The 23228-nt window shown below is 46.6% G+C and overlaps 1 protein-coding gene across 3 annotated transcripts in view; it reads right to left on the bottom strand.

Moving 5' to 3' along the window:
* Nucleotides 1–1332: 1332 nt before the first annotated feature.
* The window catches only part of Foxn3 (forkhead box N3), a 364395-nt gene continuing 342499 nt past the window's right edge, over nt 1333–23228 (bottom strand). For all 3 annotated transcript variants that reach the window (XM_028777274.1, XM_028777272.1, XM_028777273.1), the window contains 2 exons: nt 14973–15078; nt 1333–2110 (listed from right to left, as the gene is read on the bottom strand). In XM_028777274.1, the coding sequence (XP_028633107.1) occupies nt 1561–2110; nt 14973–15078 (656 nt within the window). In that variant the 3' untranslated portion in view covers nt 1333–1560. The remainder of the gene's footprint in view (nt 2111–14972; nt 15079–23228) is intronic.

A 23228-nucleotide genomic window follows, 5' to 3' on the forward strand; every position in this document is an offset into this window, starting at 1 on the left:
TGAAGATAAACTTATATTGCAGAGTAAGTTCCCCAACAGTCAGAATTTGTCCCTGAAGAAGGTTAAACCTTAAACGCCTGCTTTGAAAAACCAAACAAAATAAAAACAACGACAACAAAAAAAAAAGAAAGAAGAAGAAGAAGAAGAAGAAAAAGAAAAGAAGAAAAAAAAGGGGAAAAAAGAAAGAAAAAAGAACGAAGGGCCTCTAAGCTTAAGGGCTTAAAAATCAGAGGCATAGTCTTCCCTCTATTCTCTATATTTATATGAAAATAATTCATGCTTCATGCTAAATACATTATTTACCTTACAAGAACTTTGTTATTTTTGAATTAAAAAAAAAAGTTTGTTTTTGTGATTTTTTTTTCTTTTTCTTTTTTCTTTTTTTTTTCCTCAAAGGAATCCATGCATTTGTGGATTGGAAATTTCTGCTGGCTACACTGGCTGAGTGTGAAGAATCACTGATCTTTTCTTATTTTCTTGTTGCAAAAAATGAGTACTGATATTAATTGCAAACCCTTTTTGAGGACAGTACAGGAGTTGTATTGTTTGTCTTGTTTTTGCTTTTGTGAATCCGTGTGTGGATTATGAGGTGTGCCTTTAACCTCATAAGGACACCGTAACACTAATGGCAGTTTCTGTAGCAACCCCCCCCCCCCACTTGGATCAGATTGTTTAGAAGGAAAATCTGTACCATTTTTCCTTTCTTAACAGCTGCTGTCATTCTTGGGCATGATTGCTTTTCCTTGGGCAGTTAAGAGGACACAGCCTGCTTTCTGCATCACACAGGACCAACCTCCAGGCTTATGGCTTTTGGAACATCTTCTTAATTTAACATAGAGCAGAATTCAGTGGTTATCAATGGTTCCAATGATCCCTGTTTTCCCTCCTCAGTCACTGACACCTAATACACCTGAACAGTGGTGGTGGTCACCCTGGGAGGTGTTACCAGGCTCAAGGTTAAGAAGCACAGAGGACTGGCAGGCAGATCCTGGGCTTGCCACACAGCAATGCCGGTGGCATTTCTGGTACAGTGGGGTGCCAGGGTCAAAGGGGACACGTGCTCTTCAGTCTCTGCAATGGCTTCCTAGCCTCACTTCAGACACAACTGACTTTTTAAACCTAAGGGTTGGGCTGAGCAGTGATGACTCTGTTTGCGTGCCCCCAAGGTGGAACATGAGTGTCCCTGTGGCATTAACATGGACATCTCTGTGGGTTTAGCCACAGGTTTCTGACAGGCTGCAGAAAGCAATGGTTACTTTTGGCTTTTTTTTTTTCTTTCGGTTTTTGTATTCAGATAAAGAAAAGCTTTTGTAAAACGGCTGAGTGTCAATATGAGTTTCTATGGCTTCAATCTCCTTTAAACAGAAAATTCTTAAGGGTCCAAAAACAAAGGAGTGGGGGGCAAATTAAAAAACAAAAAGGAAAGAAAGAAAAGAAAACCAAACCAACAAAAGGAAAAAAGAAAAAGAAAAAAATTGCTGATATTGCCACAAATCATTAGAAATCTCCTGACATGCTGAAACCAAATGGCCATAAGTTCAAACAAATCAGAGACTTGTTTCAATTTTTTGCGGTTTCCTTTTGTTCTTTCTGCCCCTTGGCCGTCCGATTGGTGATGTTGTTCAAACAGGACCGAATCCCTGCCAAGTGCAGGAGCGAGCCAGCCGCCTCCTTCATCTCCTCGTCATCACTCTCGGGAGGCTTCTCTGTGCGTCTCTTTTTGAGGGGCAGTGTGTCGCTGGGGACCTTCCTGGCCTTGGCGAAGTGCTGGCGCTTCTTGTGCTGGGATGCGTATCCGCTGTCCCCCAGGGCATCCTTGCCCTCCTTCTGGCTGGGCTTCCGGTCATCCTCCTCCGGTTCACTGTGGCTCTCATGGCTCTGGAAGCTTCCCTCACTGCCCTCCTGGCTCCCCTTCGTGGCAAACTCATAGTGGTCGTCGGCTGAGGAGGAGGAGGAGGAGGAGATAGAGTCGCTGGTGGGAGAGGTGCTCCGAGCGTTGGAGGACTTGGCACTACTGTAGTTGTGGTCCTCCTTGGGATCGCCACTGACCACTGGGGAGCCACATGGCGGCTCACTCTCAGTCCGCATCCGGCAACTGGTGATGCTATTCCTGTAGACAGAGAGGGAACAACAAATTACATCTTCTCTGGGGAAGACATGGGAACATATAGGCTCCTGCAAACCCTGCTAGTAATTCCAAGACAAGGGTAACAGGTATGTGAGCTTTGCAGATGGGGTTCCAGTCCTCACTCTTATCTTTCCTGGTTTTCCCTACACACTCCCAATGGCACCTTCACCAAACCTGCGTGTCTGAGTTGTCAAAATAATACTTTTGAGGCGACAGGCAGAATCTTTCACACACCAGCCAGCCCCAGCACTGAGGAGCAAGACATTGCCAGCAGACGCTGGCTAGGCACCTCAGAGACAAAGACATATTCTCTTCTGAAACTGCTGCATTTACCAGAAGGCTAAATACGACATATAGCAGAGAGCCTGCCTTCTGATGACAATCATTCACTCAATCTGCCAATCACTGAGCATGTGAGAGAGGGGTGTCCCTTCAGCGAGGACCCAGGGGTGCAGTGAACAAAACAGAAGACAAGGCTGGATCATGGAAGAGAGGGCAGTAAGTTACAGTTTCTTGAGCTCCCCACAGACAGATGCCCTACTGAGCCCATAACCATGTTTAGCTGATCCATTTTACATGGATCAGAAATTAGTGCTATGGAGTGACATACTAAAGCCACAGAGGAGGGCAGATTTGGGACTGAAACTGAAATATATGCCTCTGGCTCCACTACCTGGCCCATCTCCCTCCCACAATTCCCTTTAACATGGCTCCCAGCTGGAACTTCACATAAGCTCTCCCAGCACCCCTAATGCCCTGGATGGCTTTTTGTGTTGTGTATCTTTATGTCTGGGAGGCCACTGACCACCCTCTGTCTCCCAACTGCAGTAGGGCATGACTGTGCTAACTTCCGTTGCCCTCCTGATGTAGCTGGCATACAGCAGATGCTCCGGGTAGGTGGAAGCTGGAGGGATGGACGAATGCAGGAGGCAAGGGTTACTTATCGCCAAAGGGAGAAGGACCTGGGCGGGGTGGGGGTCGGGGGAATATTCTGGCAAAACTGGCTTGATGATGCAAAATGGTGACAGTGGGCCAGGCTGGCTGGGAAGTCGTTCTCTGGTTGCCTGCTGTCTTCTCCTAACTCTCCTTTCCCACCCTGAGGTCCCTGCCACTTCCCACTGCCACTGTGTAGATCGCCTGAAGAGTTTCCTTCTCTCAGAAGGATGAGGGGATCCAGCATAAAGACAAAGTTAAGTCCTAGGATAGGAACCCATCATGGGGCTGCTCCAGGATGCAGCCCTGAGCCTTGAGCCTGCCCTCCACACCTTCACCCTGTAAATTGCCTTTCATGGCTGTGTACTGGGTGCACAGACATGGCTGGCGTAGATTACTGGGGAGTAATACAGATACACAGATAAATGTGATTAATTGTATAGCTAGCTCTCAGTAGTTATCAAAAGCAAATACAGCCGGGCGTTGGTGGCGCACGCCTTTAATCCCAGCACTTGGGAGGCAGAGGCAGGCGGATTTCTGAGTTCGAGGCCAGCCTGGTCTACAGAGTGAGTTCCAGGACAGCCAGGGCTACACAGAGAAACCCTGTCTCGAAAAACCAAAAAGAAAAAAAAAAAAAAAAAAAAAGCAAATACAAACCTATGTCCCACCTGTGCTTTCCCTGATCTTTTTGTGTTAAGCATAGATACTATGAAATAAAAAACAAACTTCTACTAATGTAGTAAGCAGTTCCTTAGGAGAACCCAAATACATTTGGACGGGTGAACTGGACCATGACTGGGTTTTAACAAATCAATTTCCTTATGAACCTTTATTTAAAAAAAAAAATCACTGTGAGAATGATGTTTGTGTGGGGCACACATGTGGAGGTCAGAGGGCAACTTCATGGAGTCCTTCCTGGGTTGTCAGGCCTGTTGAGCATCTCCCAGATTTTAGGACAACTTCAGTACCACAGGTCAAACACCAGGAGGGAGAAAACCAGGAGCTGGGGCCTAACTGCTGTCTAGTGGGTCTGGCTGAGGGGCAGTGCCCCCTGAGGTTTTCTCTCCTTCCTTTTAATGAAAACATTGAGGGTAGATGAAGAAATGTCAGGAAGGAAGCCCTGAGAAGTGGACTTCAAGCCAGAGAACTTACTCCTTTAAGTAGATATCTGTTCTGGAGAACCCATTTAGATAAGGGGGAGAAAAGAGGGGTCTCCATGGTCCTAGATCCGTGCTATGGACGGGAGGACCCAGCTATGACAGTATTCCACACCTGGCTTGGAACATCACCCAGCTCAGTCTTCTATGGATAAACAAAAAGGCAGAGAGCCCCGAGACATGGAGTACTAGCTAGTCTTGCTAGCTCTCAAAACTAGATGAGTCAATTGGAACACTTCCCCGAAGTCCCAAGAAGGAAGTCCCAAGAAGGATCTGCACCGTCAGGCAGAAAACCGGCACACACATAGCCTGTCTTTCTGGCTGAAGATGGGCACACTGGTGCACCTTTAGGCTGTGAGAACTGGAATATAGCCGGATCTCATCCTTACTTAAGGAAATTAACTTTCTCTGAGATTTCAGCACGGGTTTATAATCCATCAATTACACACCAAACTCTGCAGGGAGTGACAAGCTCCTTCAAGTATTAATAACTTGGCACCATGTGACTCACGATGGTGTAGGCCAGCTGCACTGAGCTGGTGTCCAATGCCTCCTGCTGCAGGGGTTGTCATTACAGGACACCAAATGCTCAAAAGAAATCAGCCATCCTGAACATGGTGGAAGGTGCATGTCTAACTACAGCCTCCTCCTCAAAACCAAGAACCCCAAACCATTCATTCTTATTAACATGCGATACAGTGGAAACGCCTGCCGTTTCTCAGCATCGGCTGAATTTATAAGTCATGATCTTCACAGTGATCACAGATTAGCATAAATGAAAGCCACCTGATTTTACCAGGCCCCTAGGAGTTCAAACCACAGGCCCAATGAAGCCACGTGTTATGAATCTCAAACCTGTTGTTCATTCTCTTGTCAACAACATGGGAGATAAAGGAAGTGAGACCTTGAGGTAGATGAAGCCAAAAATGATTATTCACATTTGTAACTAAGAAGCTGGGGTGCAGGCTATGCTAATTACTGCTTTTCCCTACAGCTAATGATTTGCTCCTCCCCACTTAAATGGCACGGGTTACCTGGTACCCATGGGTTCCCTATGGAACCTAGTGGTGTCCTTTGGAAGTCCTTCCCAAGGCGCTGACTGACCCCTTGCCAAAGGTGAAAATCGGACAGAATTAACATAGGAACCATGGAAGCAGGGGATCAGAGGCAGCGCAATGCTTTTCTACAAAGGTGACCACGACAAAGAGACACAGGCCAAGCTAGAGGCTTGCACTTCTGACCAGGTGCCAAGGAAGGCACATGAAGAAGATGTTTCTCTGATTACGATACAGAAGGTGTTAGATCCTGTGCAGCTACAGATTTTAGGCATCCAGAGTTCACTAGATAATAAGGGAAGGCTGGCACACCCAAGCTGAGCATCCCTGACGGTCTAAGTGTGATCCTGGGACCCCTAGTGGAACCAGAGAACCAGAGCTGTCCTCTGGATGGGCACTACTCATGCACATGCATTAACACACACGTTCACAGTAATACAAAGCAAGGCAGGTGTTAGCGGACACAAAGACACACTCACATCCACCCTTCCCTACTCCAACACACAGATAGATGCATAGTTTGAAAACAAAGGTGAACAATGGGTCAATCAGGAAGCCAGATGTTCCCTGGAACAAATGCCTACCCCAGGACTGGGGCAAGCATACAGACTGACGGAGGAAGAAAGGGAAGCAGGGATGGAAAACTGATTTTGTCAGCTTCATGGATTTTATAGTCGCTTCAAGGGAGTTAAGATGGACATCGTCCCCCCAGGCTTCCAGAAGTTTGAAAAGCAAATCTTCTCTGGAAGAATGCACTTCAAATTCAACCACAGAGGATTCCAAGTAATTAGCGTGCACAGAACCTAGGTTCATCATTTTAAAAACCATTAAGCACAAGGGAAATACACTACTGTAAGCTGGAGAGGGAACAGAGAAACAACTAGAGAACCCGAACTACAAAGACTGTACATGCTGAGACAAAACACAGAGCAGGAGGTCAGTGTTTTCAATAAACAAAAGAGCTGCAGGAGGTAAGGCAGTCCTGTGACCCTGGTGCTCAGGAGGCTGAGGCAGAAGGGTAGTAAGCTCTGGGCCAGCCTGGGCTATACCACAAGACCCTCTCTTAAGGACTGAAAGATAAATTATATACTCAGTAGCCGAATATGGTTAAGAGATGGGAATGATGGAGAAGGGGTTGAGCAGAAAAACTGGGCATTGGTGCTGAGGAGGTGGCCGGTCCTAAGAGCCTCTTTAGCACCTATGTAAAAGCAGGGAGCTATGGAGTCTGTATATAATCCCCGTGCTGGGGCAGTCGACATGGGGGGATCCCTGGGGCTTCATAGACAGACAGTCTAGCCCAACCCATGAGCTCTAGGCTCCAAAATACCTTATTCAAAATACCTGCCTATATTCCAGAGCTCTTGGGTAGATATAGAGATTAAAACCTCGAGGTCATCCTTACCTATATAGAGAGCTCAAGGTCAACCTTTGCTATAAGAGACTATGTCTCAGAAAACAAAACAAACAAGCAAGCAAACAAACAAACAAAAAACAAACAAAAAACCAAAACCCAAACACAAGAACATTTACATAGATTGGGCTGGACTTTTAGTGGATGAGAAAGCACAGGAAGACTTAACACCTGAATTAATGGCTGAGAATTGATTTTCTAGATCAGAAGAAAGGTACCCATTTACAGATTCAAACAGCCAAGAAATGCTATCAGGATGAACAATGAAATCCACGACTACCTATCACTATCAAATCAAAAGAGTTGAACCAAGACACAAACAAGTAAGGTCACAGGAAACCCAAAGAAATCAGCTAACTAATCAACATAACCTAACCAATTAACCCAAACCACCAAGGACGGCTAAGCAGCCTGGCGCTACAACTTCAAGTTCAGCTACTCAGAAGGATGAGGCAGGACTATTGTTGGCCATCTCAAGACTCAAGTACTGGGCAGCAACGAATGTAGACATGGTAGAAAGAATATACCATTGAGAACGGAGAGACATCAGCTGACCATAGGAAATGCAGCAAACGGGAGTATACAGCATTGTCAAGATAAAAGAAAAATCACCTGTCAGCTTAGACCTTCACAGCAGGAACAGACCCAAGCTCAAAGCTTTCACTGCAAACAGACCCTCACTAAAGGAACTGCTTAAGGAAGCTGAGAAACAGGAACATGATCTCAAAAGGAAGGCCTGGTGTTTAGGAAGAAATGATTAGGAAAGACACAATTGCAGTTACGCTGAGCTTAAAAAACAAACAGAAGCAAAATAGAAGCCAAGATTTTGGGTAAATTAGTTCAGCATTTGGGAGAAGTAAAGTGAAAACATTCAAAAAATTCAGTATTGATCAAAGGTTAAAGACATTGATCAGGCATTTTAAGATGTTCATGTCAAAAGTTTTAGGACTGACAATAAAAGAGAAACGTGATGTGTAACCTCCAAACCCCGTAGACAGGGGGAATGAAGAGTGGGGAGTTCCCATCTTTTGAAGATAAACACAGTTTGTACAAATTTAGCCAGAAAGGTGAACATAGGTAGTCCACCTTTGGATTAAAACAAAACAAAACAAACAAAAAAAGCAAAAAACCAAAAACCCATACTGCTAATCATGGACAAATCTAAAGGACAAAGAAAGGCCAGAAGCCTGGAAGAGCTGGATCATGCTGCTGTAGCCATAGGGAATAAAGCCACAGGTTTTTAAGGCAAACGCCATTATAACAGAGTACCCATAATCTACAAATGTTCTATTAGCCAGGGAGGTGAAGCAGTTCTCAATGTGAGTACATCCAATAAAACCGTTTCAAAACACGTCTCCTACAGCCCGAGTACTACAAGAAGAAGCAAACAGCCAAACCCACAGCATGATGGGGCGATGTTAACACATCAATCTCAGCACCAACCAGGCTTCTCATACGTAAGACGACAGACAGACAGACAGGCTTGCGTGGGCGCGCACACACACACACACACACACACACACACAGACACACAGAGAGAGAGAGAGAGAGAGAGAGAGAGGTTATTATGTAGATGGTGTCAACACATACACAAACAAGTAAACAATGGAAAAGACACCTTTTTTAAAAAAATAAAAGCACATGCAGAACACTTAAAAATTGATTTGTACTACACTACGTACTATCTATCTACACTTGACCATTATGTACTAGGGCTTTCAGGCTAGGTGTCAATGTCTCAGATTCCTAAGAAGTCTCACATCGGTGTGCATTCAAGTTCATGGTGAATGTTGAAGTGGAAACTGAAAAGTCAGAAGCTACATTTGGAAAGTCATATATATACTTCAAAAATAATATGTACAGGTCATGGAAGAAATCAAAGTGAAAATTAGAAACAACTTAGTGCTGAACATGTTGGGACTAAAAGCCAGCAAGACCGTGGGATGCAATGAGGCTGTGGTTTGCAGGAAATTAAAATGTTAAGCTTTGTAGAGAAAAGGGTTTTTAAAACGGTATACAATCTACATAAAGAAAAACAGAAGGGAAATAGAAAGGAAAAGATATAGCAAAAGTCAAAGAAGGGGCTGGAGAGGTGGCACAGTGGTTAAGAGCTCGGGCTGCTCTGGCAGAGGACCCAGGTTCCATTCCCTGCTCCCAGGCAATGACTCACAACGATCAGTAACTTCAGCTCCAGGGCATCTGATGTCCTCTTCTGGTCTCTGTGCGGACCACACTCATGTGTGTACACACACACACACACACACACACACACACACACACACACAAATACTTATCCTTAAACAGGGCTAATCAAATAAAACGATACTTCAGGAGAAAAAAATGTCAACATTAACAAGCAAAAAGAGAAGATATGAATGAAATTTCAAAAAACCCAGAATATAGCTATGAAAGATAGTTTAAGAGATAGTAAATACCAAGAATAACTTTATGCCAAGATACTTGTATACTTAGGTGAAATGGACAGATTCCCAGAGTTGCCAAATTAGCTCAACAGGAAATACTAAGCCCAACTCACCGTATAATCACTACACAGATTACACTACACAGATTACACTAACAACTAATCACCCTGTAAGGGTAATGCCAGCATCACACTGTTTTGGAAATGAGTTCCATCAACTATTCGGCAATAAAGACATTAGATTTCATATAGGAAGGGACGGGGGAAGTTATTAATGAGAATGAATGCTCAATTTAATTTACGAGGCTAGCGTAATCTTGACACAGAAACCAGATAAGGATGACGCTAGAGAGACAGAGGCATAAACAAAATGGTAAATCCGAGTCTAAGATACCAGCATACCAACTCCAGCAAAGACGCTAAAACACAAAGAGTCAACAGAGTAAGCACTGAGAAATCAAAGTGTTGTGGAGAGGGGGCACATTTACTATGCAACTCATCATAGTGAAGAAAAAGTTAGAAAAGACTTCAGTAAGTTTAAGGTGATCGAATCTTTTGGGGGGAAATGAAATTCAAGGATTGTTAATGATAAAATATAGCAAAGTGGGACTGGACGGAATTTTGTCATTATTATAACATATTCCCTATCCCTCAACCCTCAGAATCTCAGTATGTAGACCAGGCTAGCCTTGAATTCACTACCACCTTAGCGCTGGGGTTAAAGGTTTAGACCATCATGCCCAAATCTTCCTAAACAATTCAGGATCAAGGGCTGGTGAGATGACCATAAATGATGCAAATTCCTTTTTAAAGACTGTGGAACAGTCACACAGTGGAGCATTACACAGCAGTAAAAATGACTCAGCCACAATAGCTACGTGGTGCAAATGAACCTCAGGGAGCATGCTGGAGGAAGACGTATCAGCTAGCAAAACAAACAAACAAACAAACAAACACCCCTTCAAAGGTATGTAAAACCGAACGGTATGTTGTTTACGCATATCAAAACCTTTTGAATAAAAAAAAAATAGATTGCAGTTACCTAACATAAAGGACAAAGCAGTTTACACTGGATGGTGGATTCTGCATAAAAATATTTTTAAAAAAAGGGGGGGTAGCTCCCAGAGTAGAGAATGAAGAAGGGGCTGGAGAGACATCTTAGTGGTTAAGAGTACTGGTTCTTCTTCCTGCAGACCTAGGTTCAATTCCCAGCACATGCATGATGGCTCACAACCATTTGTAAGTCCAGTTCCAGGGTATCTGGGGTTCTCTTCTGGCAGCTGTAGGCACTACACACATGTGGTACACAGACATCCAATCAGACAAAACATTCAGGTTGTGTGTGTCTCTGTGTGTGTGTGTGTGTGTGTGTGGGGAGTCCGAGTGCACCAGCCTGACTGAAGAAGAATGTAAGGAAAGGCAGGCAAGAATCACTTCATAAAAGCTGCCTAGAGAACTCCATCTTACGGAGTGTCAAATTCTCCAGAAGGCAGAAGCCTTGGACATCCAAGGTGACAATGATAAACACAACTTCCACGCATGAGCTCACAGAACACAAACAGGAAAGATCCTGAACCTCTCCCACATTTAGTGGCCTACTCAGAATCTGCAGGAGCTGAGGATTTTCAGATACAGGGGGAAGAAAGGAACCACCAGGACTTTCAAAGACATCTAGTCAGCGTCAAGGACCAGAGATACAAAGAGTGCCCCAGTGGGTACTGATCAGTGGGTCTGAGAGGAGACAGAAGACTCTTGCTGGGACACGAGGCCCAGGAGAGAATAAAGTGTTCTTTCTGATGGCTTTCTTTGGATTCTTTCTCTACCTCACCTTTTAATATTTTCTCCTGCTTCAAACCATTTTTTTCCCTCTGAGAGACTGGGTTTTTCTGTGTAGCCTTGGCTGTTCTGGTACTTACTCTGTAGAGCAGGTTATAGTAGAACTGAGAGATCTGTCTGCCTCTGCCTCCTGAGTGCTGAGATTAAAGACACCATTGTCACTCACCATATATAATTTAATACTATGTCCTGAAGCTACCTTTGAAGGTCACAGTTTCAGAGACAAAAGACAACAGCTGCTTGGTCTTGTAAAATACAACAACATAGCAGAGTGTGAGAAGAGATCCCTCTACTTCTATCTTCAGGGTCCATCAATGCCGCACCCTCAGAACATCTCCAAGTGACTGGTCTGGAGCAGAGCTGGTACTGTGAGATGGGTTCTCCAGATGCTCTGACCTTAGGAACTGGTGGCGTGACTGGCAGCAATGACTGACTTGTTTCCTGTTCCCTTGGAAATGTTTTCAAGTAAGGTTCTGGAGATCCAAATAAAGTCAAGCAGCCTCACCTGGTAACCACGGGGCATTTCCTCACAGTGCTGCGGGCTGAGGGCTAGACCTGCATGATTCCTTAAAGCTGGCGACCTTACCACAAGTCTGCCGTGCATGAAAGGTGGCAGGGGTTCAGCTAAAGCCACTTGCTGAGGCTCAGGACCCAGCCTCTGGTGCATGGGAGGGGGACCTGGGAGAGTACGGGGCTGTTCACGTCAGCTGTAAACAGCTGCGCTAGAGTTTAGTCTATGCAGGGCTCACAGCTGTGCTAAACTCAATAATTCATGGGGCCCATACAGGTCTCTGTGTGAATCTGAGCCACACCCAGGAGTCTGTTTCCTGAGCATCTCTGCATAGTTTATGGACACTGTTGCCTACAAGGGCTCACCTTCTAGTCACTCTCTCAATCCTGTGGGAAAACAGGGGCGTTAGGTCTTTTTCATCGAGGTGGTCCCGAAGGGCCAGTGAGATGCCTTAGCTGGTAAAGACAGTTGCTGCTAAGCCTGAGAATCTCTGTGAACTCAGTCCCTGGAACTCACACAGTGTGGAGAGGAGACAGGCTCCTGTACACCACCCTGACTTGTATGTTCCCCCATCCCTGGACATATAACATATATAAGGTTGATTGGGGATGGCTCAGTGGTTAGGACCACTCGCTGTTCTCTCAGAGGACCACAGCTCAGCTCCTAGTACCAACATGGTGGGCCACAACTGTTCTTAAATCCAGTTCTAGGAGATGACACCTTCCTTTAGCCCCCAGTGGGCAACACATGAAGGCAAAACACACATACAGTAAAAATTCAAAAATAACTTTTTGTATTTAAAAAAGGACTTTGAAATTAGAACTAAGATGTTTCAGACCAGAGTTGTGACCTCTCTACTTGGGAGGCAGCTCATGGCACTAAGTGGGAAGAACCCCCTTCTTCCCCAAGGTCTGTGATCATGTGTTCCGTTAGATGGAATTCTCTCTCATATAGGTGTGTGTCATGCTAGGAATTGAGCCTCACGCACGTCAGGCAGGCACTCCTCCACTGACATCATTTCCAGCTCCATCCATTTGGTGGAACCTGTGCTGTTATTTCCCCTGGGAAAGCAGTAGCAGAAGCAGGCAGCGCGCCCAGGTGAACGGTACTGGGGGATGCACCCCGAGCACTCTCCGAGCACTCTCCGTCCTGGCAAATTTAAAGATAAGCAGCTTTCCGATGTCTAAGGTTGGGCCCATCTTGGAGGTTATTGAGTAAAAAGTCAACACGGTCGAGTCAATTACACTATTGACAGATGCTCTTACAAGGAGGTTTCGCATCATAATTATATGCAAAGGAACCCAGCAAATACAAGCTGTGTAACGATCAGCTAATAAAAGTAACACTTCATCTATGTCAATAACAGTTTCAGACTCAAGACAAACAAACACGGCCTTTGCCACTCAGTAGAGGGGGAAAAATCCCTGAAAGATAAATATTTTCAGTTAAGTTGGGAAGTGCTCAGAATTACACAGAAATCCTGTCACGCAAAGGAGAGGCGGACACTGGCCTGTAGTGGGTGCTAGTGACTCTCTCGGACGAACACTGGCACACCTGCAGGACCCTCAGGCGCACACGGCCCTGTGCACAGGCAGGTGACATTCAGGATTCTGTTCTTCACTGGACTGCTGAGTTCTCAAGCACAGGTGAATTTAGGTTCAAGTGGCAGGTGGCCAGACTTGAATCTTATGAGGAAAGGGAGTGAGCAGGAGACTTCTCTCCCAGTCACACATTCTGCCGAGTCTTGGGCATTGCAGAATCTGCAAATGTGCACACAGCTGCATGCTCGCTGTGGTGCCGGTGGTCACCCTCAAAGAGAGCAGGCGCCACAAGCAAATGTCCCCAGGCTTATAGAGCCTACTACACTCCCCTCCCCAACTGCTTTTGGAAATCTGAGGAGATTGGGCAGGTACAAGACCATATTTGGACGATATTCTGCTATTTCATGCTTGAGTGTGTGTGTGTGTGTGTGTGTGTGTGTGTGTGTGTGTGTGTGTGTGTGTGTGTGAGAGAGAGAGAGAGAGAGAGAGAGAGAAGAGAGAAAGAGAGAGAAAAATGATAACCAGTCAGCTTCCTGCTCCCACAGCCATGTGTTCCCATACGATAACTGTGTCCACTCTAGAACTGTCACGAAACCTTCCTTCCCTGAGTTACTTTAGGCCATGGCATGCTACGACAGCAGAAATGGAAGTAACACAAGTGAGCCATGACTCAGGTGTGAAAAAAAGAAAAGGGATGCAGCTGAGGGGAGGAGGGGCTTTAGCAAGCTAGCAGGCTCACTCTGCCCTGATTGGTCAGCTGAGAAAGATCTAGTCCCACTCTCAGCATCAAGCCCATGAGAAGAGAAAATACGCACAGGGGTACACTCCAAAAGGGGTGCATCTGAAGCTCAAGTTGGTGGCCACCTTTGGGAAAGTGTTCTGAAGGAATCTGAACACTGAGGGAAATCTACAGAAGACACCACAGAGTAAGACGCACAGGTCGTGGATGTGTTTGCCTGTGATGGGCAGTATTAGCGGTCAACTAGGCAGGATCCAGAATGCCTGGGAGACAGGTCCTTCGGCATGCCTGTGGGGAATATCTTGAAGGGTAGAGGGGATGGGCCGTGCACAATGGGTAGTACTGTTCTTTGGGCAGAGGGTGCTGAGCTGAACAACAGCAGGTGTCCCCCCCTCTGCATCCTGACTGTGATGTGACAGCCGCTTCAGTCTCCTGTTGCTCTGATTTCCCTGCCAGGATGGACCATGTCCTTTAACTACCAGCCTTTCCCCTTCCATTGCTTTGGTCAGAATATTTGATTACAACAATAGGAAAAAGAAACTAAGATGCCATCGAACACACTTAGCTCAAGGAGAAAGGCAGGGTGGGGGGTGTTGGGAGAATGTGGAGGGAGTCGTGGAAAGAGCCCAGGAGTCACAGGAGTCACAGTTTAGGAGACTGGTAAGGTAGTGAGTGGTTGATAGGTGGGCAAGAAGAGAACCAGGAGACTGTCACGCTGCACGTGAGGGTTTTAAGCCAGAGGTGGACTCGACCTTGGGGTTGCTGATGGAGATGAGGAGGAGGATGGAGGAAAGAAATCCCCCAAAGAAGAGCTCATTCAGTGTCCCCTGACCTGACTCTCAGTGACTGGGAAATGACACTCCTGCTGTTCATAGACCCCCTTACCAAATCATAGTTCACAAGCAATTCTGCATGTTTTACAGCACCCCTCCATGTAGACATGAAGTCTCACAGATGAGGGAACTGAGGCGGGTCCAGAGAGATGAGACACCATCCCAGGGTCACAGGATGGAAAGAGACAGAGGGATCCAATGCCCAGTCAACAACTGCTTACCCTTGCCTTCTCGCCGATTTTGCCCTGTTACTTAAGAAAGAAAGACATTGCTCACAGGAAAGGGTGATGATGTTTGGATGAGTGTGCTGCCCTTTGATCTCGGAGAACAAAGTGTTTGAGGACCCCAGGGGACAGAGGGATCTCCCCACTACCCAGCCAGACGGCCCAGCAAGCTCTTCTCTTACCTTATGGCTGCCGTCATCCCGATGGGAGTGATTGGCAATGGGCGGACACCAGGAAACAGCCCCCGGCTCAGAACCCTTGCTCCATTTTGTATCACTCCTGGAGAAACTAGAAAAGTTAAAAAAAAAAAAGACACATCAGGGTAAATTCAACTGTAAAGAACTTAGCAATTTTGAAAGAGAGAAGGGAGGGCAGAGCACGTATGTGTGCAAGTGTGTACGCGCGTGCGCTCCTGTGCGCACGCGCGGTAAGTAGAGTCATCAATAGCTTACAAATTATTGATACTTCTATTTTTTAAAAAGAATCAATCAAACAGGAGTTTTTAAAAAAGAAAAACAACCAGACATCCAGGCTGGGACTAGAAGGCTCAGTGGTTAAGGGTGCCTGCGCTATGAGTACAGGGACCACAGTATGAATTCTTAGCAGTTGGGTAAAGCGCAGAGCTGAGAGCTCGCAGGCGACCTCTCAGGCGACAAGCCTAGCCCAGCGAACTTCTGGCTCAGCAGGAGACTTTTCAAGACAGCAAGGTGGACGGTGATAGAGGAAGATCCAGTGGCCTGCTCTGGCATCTAGAGGGGGATGCACAAACACATCTGCTCGAACAGTCACCTGCTCAAAACACATGGCACACACACATGTGCACAAGGGATACACGCACGCGTGCACACACGCTTGCTCACCCACCCAAAACAGAACAAAACGAGATTTCCTACATCTGTTAGTAAAATCACTTATACTTCCCCAAGAACATTTAATGTCACCAAGACTACAATGGGCCTGCAGATGACCCAACAATCACACTTCTCATGCCTGCTCTGGTTAAAGGTTGGGAATATCTATTTATTTGTCCTTCATCTGAAATGGGGGGAAAAAAAGTCAGCTTAAAAAAAAAATCAGCTGAGCAGTGGTGGCGCAGGCCTTTAATCTTGAGAGGCAGAGACAGGTGGATTTCTGAGTTTGAGGCCAGCCTGGTCTACAGAGTGAGTTTCAGGACAGCCAGGGCTACACAGAGAAACCCTGTCTCAAAAAACAAACAAACAAACAAACAAACAAAAAACCAAAAACAAACAAACAAATCACAGTCAAATCCTTATTTGAAAGACTCTGCCTCTCCACATTCCAAGATCACACTGGGAACTGCCTTTCCCCGGGGCTGCCTGGAAGGATGGGCCAACCTCAAGCCCTGGCTTCTGTACAATCAGAGCCTGGCTTCAGGGGCCTGTTTGTCTTCCCCCTCAACCCTCACCAGCATTCTTTTTCCCTGGGCTTCTACCATACACATCGTAACAACTTTCCACCAGCAACCATAAGATCTTGTGTGGCATGCCTTTCCCAGATCATGTCCAAGAATTTACATTACGGGGAGTCCTGTGAGTCTGACCTTTATTCACCTCTAAACAGTAGCTTCAACTAGCACAAGCTAAGTGTCTAGCTCCTGCTGCATCTACAGATACCAGCCACGTGTATATGGGACCAGGTGAGCTTTGCAAATGAGGGCCCCTACCTTACTTCTTGTGTGATACAGTGGAAATCCCCAAATGTTTATTCTGCTCTCTAAAGAATGTTCTAGACCTCTTCTGCTCCCTATAATCCTGGCACATACTGAAGAGGGGTGGATAAATAGTGCCCTTTCAAATGAACAACAATGAAATGCTAGAAAATTATACATTTAAAAATAAAAACCAGCCTAGATGTCAAAATTTAAAACCCATGTTATTTGCAAACAATACTTTTATGAAACAAATTGCTAACACATACATGTTTCATAATTTTTAGGTTTCTAAGAGTATGTTTTCAGGACTGAGAGTGCTGCTCAGAATGCTTGCCTACCAGTCAAAGCCCTGGCTTGACTCTATAAACCAGCCATGGTGTAACCACGCTGGGGTTGTAACCCCAGCACACAGGAGGTACAGGCAGGGAGATCAGAAGTTCAGTACAGTTATCGTCAGCTACACAGTGATTTAGGAGGGAGTTTTGAAGGGTAAACATCCACTCTTGAATATGAAATCATTCTTACAAATTCTGTTATTAAGTGTGTGTGCACGGTGCCCGTGTACATGCCAGGACATGTACACAGAGAACAGCTCTGTAGAGTCAGTTCTCACCTTCCACTTTTATGTGGGTTCTGGGGATCAAACTCAGGCTGCCAGGCTGGCACAGCAAACACCTTTACTGGCTGAGCCACCAGGCCTGCCTGAATAGAGAGTTCTTTAATAGGTTGTCTATTACTTTGGGCTTTGTGTAATTCTTGCTAATGAATTTTTGACATTTCTCTTCTAGGTTTATACAAGGTACTTGTTAGGTCTTACAAAAGAAGGATGAAGGCTTAGGCTTCCGTTCTTGCAGAAGTCAGTACTACAGAGATGTTCAGAAACATCTCTAGTCTCTTACTGTAACTTATCATGCATGTAAGGCACAGCCAGAGCAGAAACTTCGTTGATTCCAAACTGGCAGCCTAACTTCAGAGGACAGGTGAGGTTATGGAGACAGGAGAATAACTAAGTATCCTAAGAGCACGGGTACTGTTGCAATATTCAGCTACTCTATGAGGACGCAGTGTCTGAAAGCTTTATTACCTGATTTATCAAGACTTTGTATAAAATGGCATGAAACACAGCAGTATGAGACTTGGCTGAGTATTGCCATTTATACCACGGGGACAAAATGGAATCTAGAAAACAGACTCACACTTAGTACGGTCAGCTGAGCTCTGACAAAGGTAGGCATCAAGGCAACAGAGGGGCAGAAAGGAAAGCATCACAGCACGGACAACCTTTTGGGATAAAAACGAACCTTGACCCTTACCTGATACCGCATGTGAAGATTAATCATAAACAGACTTATAGTTCACAAAGGGAAGACACAGGAGCAGGAGGAATCAGATCTGCAGCTAGTTCTGCAGTCTACAGAGTACGTGTGTGCTTTTGTCAGGTGTCTGGAAACTGCGGGAGAGGGGTTCAATGACTTTTGATGGCACTCCCTAAGGCATCTAGCTATTCAATGAGCTTAATCCTGACACTGTCTATGTCTCAAGGAGGACCTCACGGAGAACAGTAAATGGATCTGATACAGTGGGCCATGTCACAAAAGAACTTAAATACTGAAAATCTGTGCCATGATGCCAACTACTGTCAGTAATTAGTATCTTCCTGTGAATCAGGGTAACTATAGTGAAATCAGAGAGAAAGAATGTGTGTGTGTGTGTGTGTGTGTGTGTGTGTGTGTGTGTGTGTGTAGAAATACTAGGGTTTGGTGTGGGAGCCAGGTGATGGAGATGCCTGATGCCAACTCTAAGTATCTGGAGGACTTGCTACAGGAAGTGCTGTCTACACTGGACCTTGAAGGCAGAAAAGCAGCAAGTGTACTCAGAAATTAAAAAAAAAAATAAACGCACAGTGTACATAAGGAAATGAAGATGGTGTTTGTTCCAGTAAATCATCCCACTGTGGTAGTTTGAATAAGTAATGCCCCCCAGAGGCTCGAGCATTTGAACACTTGGCCCCAGATGGTGACATTGTTTGTAGAGAAGATGTGGCCTTGCTGGAGGACGTATGTCCCTGGAGGTGGGCTCTGAGAATGTACAGGCTTGCTCTGCTTCCCAGTCTGCCCTCTGCTTTGTGCTTGTGTGATAGAAGATATGAATTCTCAGCTTCCGGCCACCGTGCCTGCAGCAGTGCCTCTGTCCCATCACAATGGCCTCATCCCTCTGGAGCCATCTCTTCCTTAAGTTGCTTTGGTCATGGTGTTTTATCACAGCAGCAACAAAGAAGCAACTAATTAATACAGGCACACTGGGACTTTACCTAGTGCAGCAATCTGGAGCAGGAAAGTGGCCTGCAAGGAGATGGTTGGGAATGCCAGGCCTGGGCCCCATCTCTGCCAGTTAATTACTTTGTCTCTGAAGCAAGCTATGTCAACTCAAGTAAGCCAGGGCCACCCCCTGCAACCACTGCCTCCACCAAAGTGATCTTTAAGGGGGAGGTTTACTGAGGTTAGAGACTCAGTCATATTTAGGAAATGTACGAGAGTTATTATAATCCTCAGACCCACTGTTATAGCCTCCCATAGAAGAATCCTGAGGCTCGATTCTTTCCCCCACTTCAGGTCAGCTGAAAACCCATAAAAGGGAAAAAGACGAAAGCCAGACTGAGCTAGAAGACCTTAGCTGTATTTCTGGTGGCTAAGACAGCAATGACAGCAATGACGGCTCCTGTGATATTTTGGTTCCCAGGTGCATAATATCAGCATCACCCCTGGAAGGGAAGTGGGCCAACGGGAGTCACAGAGCACAGTTAGCACTCGTGTGGTCACGAGCCATCTCCCAATGAGGAGGACCCGCAGTCAGAAGTCCATGTCCCATATGCACGGTCCTCTGTCCAAATGCCCAGAGACTTCCTTCACACACTAGGACACTTCAGCAGGAAGGGAAAACAGGAAGAAACCAGCTCCAGCAAACACCTATTGGAGGCTAGGCATTGGAGATACTACCTACCCACCGTGCAGAGTCTAAGGCCTGTGTGCAGCATGGTGTCAGATAACACTGGGTATCATAACCCTAGTCCTGTGGCACAAACACACCTTTTAGGGTTGTTCTGAGGATTGTATAAGGTAAGCTATGAAAACTGCTTAGCCTAGGGGCTGGTGATGTATGCTTATTAATATCAAGTCTGTTCTCATTATCCTTCAACCAGCCCACATCACCTCTCCAGAAACCTCCAGTGAATTATCTATAAGGCACAAGGTGTAACGGGAGAAATTCAATTCTTTCCAGTCTACTATGCCTTTGGTAGCCAGCCCTGACCCTACAAGCACATCTTCCCAACTGCTGAGCTGTATTCACTTCAAAGCAACTTGGCAGCGGTGACAGGTGTGTGCCTGAGCCTTTGAGACTGCTTGGGAATCTAAGGTGGTTCACCCTCTGAATCTGGAACTCCTTCTCAAATGAGCTGCTGAATCCAGCCTACAACTCCTGCCATTTCTCGGTCTTCCTCTCTGGCAGCACACTCCAGACTGAGATGGTGACCACAGACGTGCCCGCTCCCTGGCTGCCAAAAGCCAGCTGTGACACTTACATGTGCCTCCATCTCCTCCCCTTTATGTTCCCACCCACAAGTGTCAGGAATGTGGTCTCTGGAAACTGGCACAGACAATTTACAATGGCTCTGTGGAAAAAGGCATTGAGAGCCATCTCCCTTTCCATTACACACTAGGCAGGAATATGAGCCCATTCGCCTGCCCTTGGTCTAAAATTAGCTCCTTTTCTTTCCCCTTCTGTACTGGCTGGTTTTGGGTGTCAACTTGACACAGCTAGAGTCATCAGAGAGGAAGGAGCCTCAGTTGAGGAAATGCCTCCATGAGATCCAGCTGTAAGGCACTGTCTTAATTAATGATCAATGGGGGATCAAACCCATGGTAGGTGGTGTCATCCCTGGGCTGTTGGTCCTAGGTTCTATAAGAAAGCAGGCTGAGCAAGCCATGTGAAGTGAGCCAGTGAGCAGCACCCCTCCACGGCCTCTGCATTAGCCCCTGCCTCCAGGTTCCAGCACTACTTGAGTTCCTACCTGACTTCCTCCAATGATGGACTATGATCTGGAAGCGTAAGCCAAATAAACCCTTCCCTCCCAACTTGCTTTTTGTTCATGGTATTCCATTGCAGCAATGGAAACCCTAAGACCTCTTTTCTCACTATCCACACACAACCCATCACCTCGTGTTCTGAGATGGAGTTAGGAGGCAGTTCAGTCAAATACTTAAGAAAACACACATTTGAAGCCAACTTCTAACTCTGTGCTCCCACTAGAAGAGGTCTAAGCATCCAGCACCATCCTTTCTGGTCGATGGTCCCAGTGACCCGGGAGAAGAGAATGGTTGATGAAGTCAGCATGCCGACATCAGTACCAGACTCCCCAGCACTTACTGGCTGGCTATGTTTTGTTAAGTCACAGAATGTCTCCAAGCCCCCTTGAAACCAGCCCAACTGTGACACCTGGCGGGGACAGTCAAGCAGCATGGCTCAGTGCAGATGCTATGGCCTTAAGTGACAGCAACCTTAGGAGCCCTTTGTGTATCTGTGTGTATGAGGTGAGCACGCACACAGGAACTCGTTCTTGTGATGACCCAAGAGGATGTCTGTCAAAAGTCCTCAGCCATGTCAGCTAGTCTGTTGCAGCCACTGAGCCAGGATTTAATTATCCCCTCCTCTCTAGCATCAGAACTACAGGCATGTACTCCCCCAACCCCAAACCCCACTTCAGGGACTCGGGTCCTTACGCTTTTATAGCAAGTACTACTGCCTGAGCCACTTTCCAGGGTCTACAGCTCTTTTCTGTTCTGAAAGGACCAAGGTATAAACCAAACTTTCCTGCACACTGTGCTGGCCCTCAACACTGCATCTGCCTCGCTCTTGATAGACATCTCCCTTAGTCTTTGCAAGGTCTAAAATTAACCTCAGTGGGGAGCTTGCAGCTCTGCCATTGGAGGGCAGCCCTGGCTAACACTATCAGAGGCCATAAGCCGAGCAGCAGGCCATTCCTGCCATCGTTCCCCCCTGCCCCACCCACACCCCTTCCACCTGCTTGCTTGGAAGCAGGCTGGGGAAGGGCTGTTATGGCAGGCGGACCACAGCCTGTTTCCTGTGGTCTTTCTTCTGTGGAGCCCTACATAGATGACATACACCCCAGTTCCAGGCAGCCCTCCCCATCCCTCCTGCTCTGTTCTGCTGGTTTGTTTAGTATCGAGAGTTCTGTCTCTGGGAAAATTCCAACCAAGGATTATATAAGCCTTTGGAGATGGCTAATGGTGACCTAGTTTCTCCACGGGGGTTAAAGATGACTCACAAGGAGTGTCAAGGGAGCTACTAGGCAGGTGATTCAGGAGATACCAGCAGCTGAGATTAGTCTACGGCTGCCACTCTTTAGGGAGAGACTGGAGTAGGTGGATAGATTTTGATTTCCGAAGGTAAGATGAGCAGACAGCCATGCTCTTGGCTGGCTGTTCTGGAAGTGGCATTTTGCACATGATGGCCCTACTTGCAGAAGAGGTCCCATACACTGAGTGACACCAGGGGCACAAACTGTTTAGAAGTCAGGCTTTTATTAGCTGTACCTCAAAGCAAATGGCAGTAGACAATTGAAACAACAGAGGGTGGCCCTGAGGACTCCAGCCCAACCACTGCAGGGGGCACATGGCTCCTGGGTTCTCACTAGTTTCTCTGGTAGATGCTTTTCTATAACTCACTGAGCTTCAGAGCCAGTGTACCAGCCCTGGGCTAGCTCTGCAGATGCCAAACAAGGAAGAGGAGAGGAAGAGATCTAGAGGCTGACACTTGGTGACCTGAAGTATAGCGGCTACAAAGCACAACGACAAAGGGGTTGGAGAGCCCTTTCTAGCAGCCAAGCCAGCCTGTAATTGCCAGAACTGAGCAGCGCCAGGAGATGAGGTGGGTAGCTTGCTACTCAGAGGGGCAGCCCAGGGGTGAGGCAGGAAGCTATAAATAGCAAGGCTCGAGGAGGCTCTATAAACAGAGACTGCCACAGCACCCAGCCCCAGGGAAGCGAGCAGCAGGAAACATATGGCACTCTGAGAAGCCACACTGCCCAGCTCCTGACCATGGGAGAAGATCTATGTGAACCCATACAGGAAGGGACACACAACCACAAACACCATGATGCATGCTGCCCATTCTCCATCGTGGAAGCTGGTTGTTGCCTTTATACATTTACTGAGGATTCATACCTAGGCCTGGGGACAACACTAGCAGCATAGGTGATGGCAGCTTCATCACTCCGGCTCTGCGAGGCTTCTCCCTTGAGGGATCAAGGCACTGCCTCCAATCTCAAGCCAAGAGACCAGCAATGTTGCCAGGCAGTAGTGGTGTGCTTCTTCAATCTCAAGAGGCAGAGGCAAGCTGACCTCTGAGTTTGAGGCCAGCCTGGTCTACAGAGCAAGTTCCAGGACAGCCAGGAATACACAGGGAAACCCTGTCTTGCACCCCGCACCCCAGCCCCTCCACAATGTAAAGGAAAATAAAGCTACCGTTGGAACGGGCCAGAAAGAGCTGTGGACATACTTCCCTCTGGTTGTGTCCACCAGAAGATGGTGGATTTGACATGATCCCTAACTATGACATTGTTCCAGTCTTTAGGGACTCTGCAGCCTGCCACTGACCGTGCTCACACTTGACCTCCAGTCTCAGATGGGAAGGCAAATATGAAGCCAGTGTCTCCACGCTCTTCTTGTTCTCTGTCTACATTGCTGTG

The sequence above is a fragment of the Grammomys surdaster genome, unplaced genomic scaffold (genome assembly GCF_004785775.1).
Source record: "Grammomys surdaster isolate TR1022 unplaced genomic scaffold, NIH_TR_1.0 279, whole genome shotgun sequence".
NCBI classification, from domain to species: domain Eukaryota; kingdom Metazoa; phylum Chordata; class Mammalia; order Rodentia; family Muridae; genus Grammomys; species Grammomys surdaster.